This window comes from Gavialis gangeticus, unplaced genomic scaffold, assembly GCF_001723915.1.
Source record: "Gavialis gangeticus isolate Ggan-Ray unplaced genomic scaffold, GavGan_comp1, whole genome shotgun sequence".
NCBI classification, from domain to species: domain Eukaryota; kingdom Metazoa; phylum Chordata; order Crocodylia; family Gavialidae; genus Gavialis; species Gavialis gangeticus.
Window position 1 is genome coordinate 63,510,651 of NW_017729033.1, and position 9,851 is coordinate 63,520,501.

At 35.4% G+C, this 9,851-nt stretch overlaps 1 protein-coding gene across 1 annotated transcript in view; it reads right to left on the bottom strand.

Annotated features, from left to right (window-relative positions):
* The window catches only part of ATP8A1 (ATPase phospholipid transporting 8A1), a 216,192-nt gene that overhangs the window by 56,478 nt on the left and 149,863 nt on the right, over positions 1-9,851 (bottom strand). The window contains exons 28-31 of the mRNA XM_019525855.1: positions 5,994-6,068; positions 5,756-5,878; positions 2,771-2,849; positions 431-492 (exon numbers count right to left, since the gene is read on the bottom strand). Coding sequence (XP_019381400.1) covers positions 431-492; positions 2,771-2,849; positions 5,756-5,878; positions 5,994-6,068 — 339 coding nt within the window. The remainder of the gene's footprint in view (positions 1-430; positions 493-2,770; positions 2,850-5,755; positions 5,879-5,993; positions 6,069-9,851) is intronic.

The window sequence follows — 9,851 nt, forward strand, 5'->3', positions numbered from 1 at the left end:
TCTCAAAGAGTTTTCCTAGGATTGAGGTAAGACTGACGGGCCTACAGATAACCAGGTCCCTCCCTCCTCCCTTTTTTAAAGATGGGGACCACGTTGGCTATCTTCCAATCATCTGGCACCTGGCTCGAGCACCACGACCGCTCATAAAGCTGTGCCAAGGGCCCTGCAATAACCTCTGCTAGCACCCTCAACATCCTTGGGTAGGGAGCATCTGGACCCGCTGATTTGAACACATCCAGCCCCTCCAGAAGCTCTCTAACCCAGTCCTCCCCAACCTGAGATCTGGAGGCGTTCCCCTCGAGTCTGTCTTGCATCATGGTGGGGGAGTCCCCATATATTGTGTGGGTAGAATGAAAGATGGAAAAGCTGAGAGAAACAGATTAGAAAAAAATGATGCGATAGAATCCCAGACAAGTGTAGCAAGACTTACAGTGTAAACAATGTTTCCCAAAAGTAGGTAATCTGATGTTTTACCATTGCCAAAAACAGTACCTGCAGCAAAACAGAATGATAAGTTTTAAAAAAAGGCATGTTAAATTGATTCATAATTTAGATTTTGAAAAGATATAATCTAACAGGACTCTCACTTCAGGTAATTCAAAATCTTTTGCTCCCAACACCAAGCAAAGCACAACTCCTCAGGTGACCTATAAAGAGTTTTTATCTTAAGTAGTGATGATCAGTGGGGAAGTGTCACCCACTGGTCACACTACCAATTGTTAGTACTTCAGCTGTCTAGAATCTTCGATTGCTGCTGACTTGTGCTTTCCAAAGAAGCCAATTAATGCAAAATACCTAATAAATTAATATATACTTTTAATTTTATTTTTTTCCAAAACAACTTTCTTCAAAGAGAGTGTGAAAAACAATGTAGTATGTACTCATCATGTAGGCCCAAGTCAGGCAGCTTTCATTGACAGCCTTAGGGTTTGAAGAGACAACTCTTTGTGTATTAGTCAGTAAATTGACTTTATAAATAAAAATAAACAGACAAGATGCATAGCCCTATTAAATAGTAAATTATTTAAAACTAAAGTTACCCCTGAATAAGATGCTGTATCCATAGGAAAGTTACCATGCAGAACACATTCTGCGTCTACGTCCCTGGTCAATTTAATTCTGGGAAGGCAGTTTGCTCAATGCAAATTATTTCCTATACCACACACTGGGCAGCTGTCACAATAGGGCTTTCTAAAGGCAGTTGGGAGAACTGGTCATGCATTTTCTCATGATCACACAGTAAATTTGCTAGAGTAAAATCTGGGTTAAATTATGCAGTAATAATCATGGGTAGGTCCACACCCTTGGATTTGTGTCAGTTCAGAAAATATTCAGGCCAACATCATGATCTTTATATTTTTGCAAATCTGCATGTTTTAGATTCAACAAAGATGAGCAGGGGTCTAGGGCAGTTGCCATATTAGGAGAAATGAAAAAGACTACTACTTTTTAGTCTGGAAAGGAAAAGGCTGAAGGGGATTAAGATAGGTTAAATAAAGTCATGAAGGGTGCATAGTAGTAGAAAATGTTTCTATCCCAGGTTCTGCAACATAAAAATCCAATATGTACCTCAGCCTTTCCCTTTTAAAATGTGAATGATACTGCTTTACGTCACAGTGGTGGTAAGGTCTAAGCCCAGAGTGTCATACATATAGCCCACAGGCTGAATTCAAACTGGGTCACTAGGCTGCAAGTGGGTGCCAGAGGTTGGGGACCACAGTACGTCACAGAATCTGGGGCCCTCTGGCCCCACTGGGCATTGTCATTGTTAGCAAGCTTAGCATTGGCCACTCCTAGGCACACTTCTTCAGACCTGCTGCTGCCAAACCTCTCGCTGCAGCTGCAACAACCTCTGTGGCAGCCCTCTCATTCCAGCTGGATCTAGACCACAAGGAGCCTTGCAGTCTAGATCTAGCATGAGACTCCAGGTGAGTTTGACACCCTGGTCCAATTCTATGTTTGGTCAGATGTGAAAGCCTAGGAAAGAAACCACAATAAAGGTAGCATCAGAAAAAAAAAAACCTGGAGACCAGACTGGAATCAAATGGAGGAAAAACTGAATGACTAGATGTGTTTAATTTAGAGAAAAGAAGTTTAAGGTGGGTTGTGACAGAAGATCTCCAATATTTGAAAGATTACCGTAAAGAAAATGGTAAACAGATTTTCCTTGGCACAAAGGGCAGCAAGCCAGATTTAGATCAAAATGCAGGAAAAAAAAAAAAACTTTTTAATTGTACAAACTGCAGGACAAAGTAACCAGCTGCTAAGTGAAGTTGGGGAATCTCCTTCATTATAGGTTTTCAATATGAGGCTGGATAGGCATCTACATAGGACTCGTTTAGGAACAGCAAATCCTGTAACTGTTCAGAGGAATGGACAACATGACCCGAGGGCCTTGCCAACCCAATGATTTTATGAAATTAGCAAAAGGTTTTAGAGTCAATATTTCCCTGGAAAAATGAATTAAGCCTTAACAAAAATGGCAGGTTCCACTAAAATGTTATTTCAATTCCGCCCCCCCACAACACACGAGTGAGATTGTCCAAGGAACCTAGGATCTTCTGAAAAATTCACTAGTATTTTTCCTGCTGGCAACAGCCCATGCAACTGATATAGAAAGCCCCGAAATATACTTTCCAAAAGTTGTGGGAGACTGGGAACTGGGAAAAAATATAATACTGTTAGTACTTATGACAGTAGTTCTGGGATATTATTTTTCAAGAAAAGTAAAAAAAAAAATTCAGTGTGTGCACCCCTTTTACTTACTTACCATCCTGGAGGGCTTTTAGTGGAAACCAAAACAGAATAAATGAGTGGAAGAGGCCATTTAAACAATGAAGCCAGAAAACCTAAGGGAAAACAAAAATCCATGAGAACCATTTGCGATAAACTAGCTCTCTGAACCCTGACCTTTCTTTTTTATCTTTCAGCTAGATTCACAAAATGCGTTTCTGCCAGGCCACCTCTGTGAACTAATAAAACTGATAGGCACTTTCTGCCTCTCAGCTTTTCATGGGTCACTTATTTATATGTTTTGAAAAAGGTGCTTATTATCTCACTTTTAATTTCAAGTTATCAGACAATTTTAAAACGTATATAAAAAACAATATTTTTATCACAATGGAAAATTTAGGGTTTAGATTTTCTTCTCTCACATAATGTCCCTATTATGTACATTTTGCATGAAACACAACATTTTTATATACCTAGACTCTGTCTTAGAATCATTTTAACTAATCTCTCATTTAATTTTTTTTCTTGGTTTTCATCATATATATCACTATATTTAAGGTAGCATGTCACATAAAAGCTTTCCTATTTTATAGGAAATACATTACTAAACAATATTACATTTACACTAAACTACTATAATTTTACTAACAAATGTATTGCCATTTACAAAAGACATACTTATTAAAATAGTTATGTACATTAAATATAAATAGACCATCAGTGAGGTTTATAGTTTATAATATATACAGGTACGAAAAACTTAATGAACTATAGAGAAAAATTAATTTTGAACACTTGCATCCTTCAGGACAGCAGTCATGTTTTATTATTAGAAATGCTGTTTACATCCATAAGCTTTATTGTACAAAGCTGACACGTATTAACACTTTTAAGGCAGTTCAAACAATAGAAATTAAGTTGCCTGCCTTATAGCATTTTCCACTGCGTCTCAAAGTTCTTTGTTAGCTTACCCCACTACACCGGGTTGTATGATCCAATTTACGCTCCAATACTTTGCACATTTGAACTTGTGTTACTCATTAACCTCTGTCTCTCCCCCTCACTATGTCACTACCACAAGTTTTTATTTGACAGAAAGCACAGGTGGGTGCAAGAAAAATTAGTTCTACTTTTCCATTTTCCTGACCACTACTTATTGTCACATGCTAATCCTTTAACCTCTATCATGGCCTCATAACCTCTGACCCTTTTTACCATAACAAACCTTTGCATCATCTGATTCTAAATGCTTATATAGCTAGGCATTTTGTTGCCATTTCCTTATAACTTTTCAAAGACTTTCATGGATAGAGCCACACAATATTTCCACTAAAGTTAGTGAAAGCTTTGGCACAACTCTGAACACTAAAAGTTAGCAATTTTTAAATGGAAACATTTATCCATTTAAAAATTACACATTTAATTTTTTGAAGCACATATGGATGCAACTGACCCGATTTAAAATCTTTTGGATCAGTTAACTATAAAGTCTGGTAGCATATCATTTTTCAACAATAGTACTCAGCAGGATACTTTGCTTTGGGCCTAGTTAGTGTGTTTTAAATATTATGAACTACCAGGAATATATTTAAATAAAAATATACACTAGAAAATATAATAATCTGTTACTATAGTATGTACAGTATAGTAGGTACAGAGTATAGTACTCTGAAGCAGAGTAAAAGTACCAATATATATAATTCTGATACATACATGTTACTCTATTAGGAATGGACAGCACTACTCTCTTGTGCAGCACTAAAAGCAGATCTATGATGGATCTCAATCCAAAAATTAAAATCTTACACATTTTAAAAGTAGTTACCATTATACAATAAACTCTCTATTTTACCCATATTCCTGACCAGCAATTTTCAGCTTTGTTCTCAGGCAAAAAAGGAGTGCCTGAAGTGAAATTTGTACCCATTTGTCTGAGCAAAGACAGTGTAGAACTTACATATTATATAGAATGGGTCGATTTCTCAGTGAGTTTAACTTCATATAAACAATTGACTTAATTCCTATTGACCAGGTGAGAATCCAGTCCTATTACATTATCACACAAAATCTATTACTGATCATCATATAGAGATGTTTCTAAGCAGAGACCATAAATTGAGCATTTAGGTAGCAATATCTTTAACTATGATTACTCAAATATTTACTTACATTATTTGAAGCTTGCCAAATAAATATTATTTTAAAATTAAATCAGCATAACAAAATTGTACTGCCCATCAATATGTGCATAAAATATATACATATATATCTATATCTATATATAATTTCATGCTATTCCCTAAAACACAAAATACAAAGTCAATAATTTACTTGATAAGTACAAATGTGGCAAGCTTAAAAAAATTGCAGTTTCTAGGATTTCAGTTTGCTTTTCCTTTATTTTTATGATTTTTCTATTTAAATAAAATCCAAAAACAAGTTGTATGGATTCTAAAACCAAATCCAACTTTCAGTTGTATTTCTGCTATTTTTTTCAAAACTAAACTCTGCAATACAGTTATCTCCCAATTCCTACCAACATTAGCCGCAGACCTCAGTTAATACACAATTTATTTTTCTTGATAAAACAAAAATGACTGTTTTTTTTCCACAGCCCAAAATTAATGAAGAATGGTGTAAGGCTCCTCCCCTACAAATTTAATGACAGCTCTTATTGTCCTTTGCTTTACTTCTCCACAGGGGTCAGTAATCCATTTCCACACAACAGTGCAAGTACAGAAGGCCTGAAGACCAAGAGGACAAATCACTTCTGCCTCCAGCAGACAGCTTTATTACCAAGAGACAACAGTTTATTTTTAATAGTACTTTCCAGAGTCTCCAAACTGGATAAATATGATTTGTGCTTTCACACAATCATTTCCAGTCATTGAAGACAGATGAGAATACTAAAAGAGCAACTCTTAATTTTTAACTTTACATGAATTCATGACAGAAATAAAATGGATCATCACAGCTTACGATTATTAAAGATTGCTTTAATTTCAATTAAAGTAACTTCTACCTTTGTGTTGAAGTCCAGAGCATTTTGAGAAGTCTTATATAACTCAGGATATTTTAGCATATTTTCTTTTTGGCAGGATCTTTCAAATATTCCAAGAGTCAGTGGAGGCATAGCTGTAAACATCTAATAAATACATAAATAAATCACAGAACTGGAGAGCTAAGTTATTAAAAATAAAAATAAAAAAACTTTAATGTAAATGGTTAAAACAGGAATTAAAGACGTACAAAAAACTCACCACGTTGTAAAGACCTATACACCATCTCTCAAACAGAATTTGTCCAGAAAAGCCATTAACAAAAGCAAACCAGATCTGGAAAAAAAGTCAAGACACAGGGCTTAAATATTTTTACATGTTTTAAAATATACTTTAGCTTTTTCACTAAAAGGACATTTTCAAAACACATCACTAGTCACATAAATTAGCAATTCTTTATCTTTAACAAAATCTTAACCTGTTTCTACAAAGAAACTAGATTAAAAAAGAACAATTGAGGTGGATTACATGTTTTCAAAATGATTTATGGAATTGTACTACATTTTAGTACAATATTTTGAATCTGAGAATGAAAATTCAATTCAGAGAAAATCCACAAATAAAATTTAAGCCTCATCTTATAAAGACCAGTTAGTGCAAACAATTTTCCATTAAAATGTTTTATTTAAGTACAGGTTCTGCACTGAAAAATACACAGTACTTTTCCCCACAGATCTCACTACTCAATTAGATCAAGGTTTCCAATAGAAAAAACAAGCACTGAGCTTCATTTGCAAAACGGTTTAGAGTATTTGAGAAGAGTACTTTAGAAGGCCTTTTTTATATTAGTATAATCCCTAGCACAAGATTTCACATGAAATAAGGTTCTTTATGGCATAATTCTGCCAGACTTGCTCCTATTTTCTAGTACACTACTCAGTAGGAGAGGAATGTAGGGTGAAATAGCCAATAAAACCAAATGGGAAGAATCAGGTGCTAATGAAATTTGCTATTTATAAGTTTATTCATTAAATCAATTATATCAATCATTTATATTTTATTCACCTGATCAATTTAAATATAAATTCACATTAAAAATAAATGTAATCTAAAACAATATTTCTACTTATAATTGAAGCTTTCTAGTTTATTTAAATATCACAGAAAACCAATATTTTGGCAACTTAACATTTCTACTGTTTTAAATACAAAACACTATATGAAATGGAATTTAAAAATAACTTTGAATCAGCATAGATCATTGCTCAGCAATAAGATTGCACAAAAACAAAGAAAAAGACTGACATGCTAGTCAAGTGAATTTTAGATGCTGTGTTGCACAGACTTTGCTACAGTTCACGTTTCATTTAACCACATTATGGAAGCATGAATTGCTACAAATTCACCGTTTATCAATATATACCCAGGCTGGCCTCTACATGACCAGTTTCTATGAACAAACTGGCCTTATTTTATCACAATGAAATGCTTGAACGTACATAAAAATAAATATCTTGATTGTGAGATGGAAAAGAAAAAAAAAGAGCTATTTTGTGCACACACAAACATTAAAAAGTTAAAATAATCCTAAAACTGAGACCCATTAAGCAAAGAAATTAAAACTTAAGACTCATACTCCATGTTGGCTAAAATTCATTAATAAGAACTATGACTTATAAACTATCATAAAATACTGTTTGCTAATCTTAATATTTAATTTCCTCAGCTCGCTCTATGATTGGTGTGCTCAAACTTATTTTGTGTTTTAATATCTTAGTTATTGTTTGGAAAGAAACAGTACTGTATGACAACTGACAGGTCAGAGTCTACTGTGGTCTATTGTTTTACATATTCTGAATTTTTTCAAGTATGATGTAAACACATTTCTGTGAGTATATAAAACATAGTAACTAATGGTTCTTAGCAATAACTCTCCAAAAGCCATATCTTACTATACTAGCATGTAAGATGCCAATACAGTTGTATAACTAAAATAGAAAAAGCAGTATGTTAGAAGAATAATATTTGAACTGCTAATTTAAGCACTCAAAAGGTAAAAGTTAGGAAGTGCCAGAATTTAGGATTCTGTCCAGCCTTAATTGTACTCCCCCATGTGTAGGCATTATGTTATAGTCTTTAACTACATAATCACATATTACTCTTTTCATCTCATTCTTTGCACAGGAAAATGGTGATTTTGAAAAATTCTTTCAGCTAAACTTGAATGGAATTTAATGGAGAAGAGAAAAGGCACCTCTGGAGTCCTGCCTTTTCCCTCTAAGTTTCAAGGATCTACTGAAAACAATGGCAGTGTTATAGCTTGAAGAAAAAAAATTGAAAAGTTAAAATATTAGGCAGCTAAAATTGAGATAGCAATACTATAAGTATACCATTTTTATTAGAAATTGTTAAAACTTGCAAAGTCAAGAACTCAGTATCTGAAGAATACTCAAATTAAACGTGGCCTGTGCAGCATTACTACAATTATCTTACAGGTAGAAGGCAAGATAGATATGTACCTTTATAGATGTAATGTCTTTACAGTGTACAGGTAGACATTACGGCCCCTGTTGAGGAAAACAGTATCCTGTTGTCTTACTAGACTATGTATACACTTAAACATTTTCCTAAATCAGGGTCATAGATAACCTAATGGAACTCAGGTTTCTGGGTTTTATCCCTGTGCCTTAAACACAACACATTCTTTTTCTTTCTTAAAATCCTTTATTCCATTCACAGCCCATTCAGACTCCTGAATTAGGTCCGTCTTCTCTTGAACAAACAGTATGTGATCATGTAGCTTGTAATAAAATGCATGTGTACATAACGTATAAATAAGGCCCCTGACAAAAGTTACACTTGAGATGAAATTAACCTGTAAATTGCACCATAAATAGTAACCTGTCACGCATTCAGGGAATCAATAATGTAACAAAACAGGAAACAGGCTGCAACGACCCCCACCCCCAAATCTACAAAGTGTGTAACTTTTTTGTGGATGGTGGTGGGGCTTGCTTGACAGCTTTCCCATTAGCAGGCTAACAGTTCCATGGTGCAGCCCTGTATGACTGACAGCCCCTGCATGAAGCTGCACAGTTGTTTTCAGGGAGCAAAGTGGAGGGGAGCCCACCAGCTGAGCCAGGGTGCCAAGTCATGAGGAGCCCCACAACTCACTGGAACTCGGCAGCAGAACAAGACTTGCTCCTCAGACCCCACGGGAGCTGTAAGGCAAGGCAAGCACCGTGCTAGGTTGGGATGAACTGTGCGGCTCAGCACAACATGCAAGGCACTTGACTCATCCCAGTCATGGGGACCTTTGGATCAGGGAGCCATTCCCTGATTCTGGGGTCCCCATGTGCCAACACCTTTAAAAAAAAAAATCACATACAGGCAGATCCTTGTGCCTGTGAACCACAGGATCAGGGAATTTGTCTTCAATCCTGGAGTCCCACGTGGCATGGTATGATTTTGGGATCAGATCCCAATTGTGTTAACATATGAACATGTACTGTAAAGGCTGCACAGCCAACACTATTTTTTGGCAGATCCTAGCTTTTTAGTGCTTGATTTTTATAATCTTAACATACAACATGTATGTGTATTTTTTTAGGGTATTAAAACTAAACTGAAAATAACTATTGAATATTCTTCTTCTGTAGATATCCCTTTACTTGATTTTTAAAAACTTGACACTGGGAGATGTGGATGGTTGGTAGAATACTTGGTTGTACTGGGACTTGGTACTTTCATAGACAGGTGCACGAATAATGCCAGTTAGGGGGAATGATGTTTCAGATCTCTAGTATGATGGAATCAAAGTTGTGGGGCCTGGTATGTAGCACAAGCAGTTGTGGCTGTTTTCTCCAGTTTCAAGTACATGATAGCTGGGTGACAGGTGCAATGGTATACATTGTTAGGTGGCTTACCTTTAATTTCCTTACTTTTATGGGTTTGTAATATGTGTAGCAAGTTTGGCTGCTTCAAAAATCAATTTTTTTCATGTATTCATTTTCTATGGTATTTAATGCCTACTTAGGAATGGGGGCTTGGGTAGAGACAGGAAAACAACTATTAAAAGGAGATTTTTTTTGTAAACCTGTACTTGTGCCAGTATCTTCA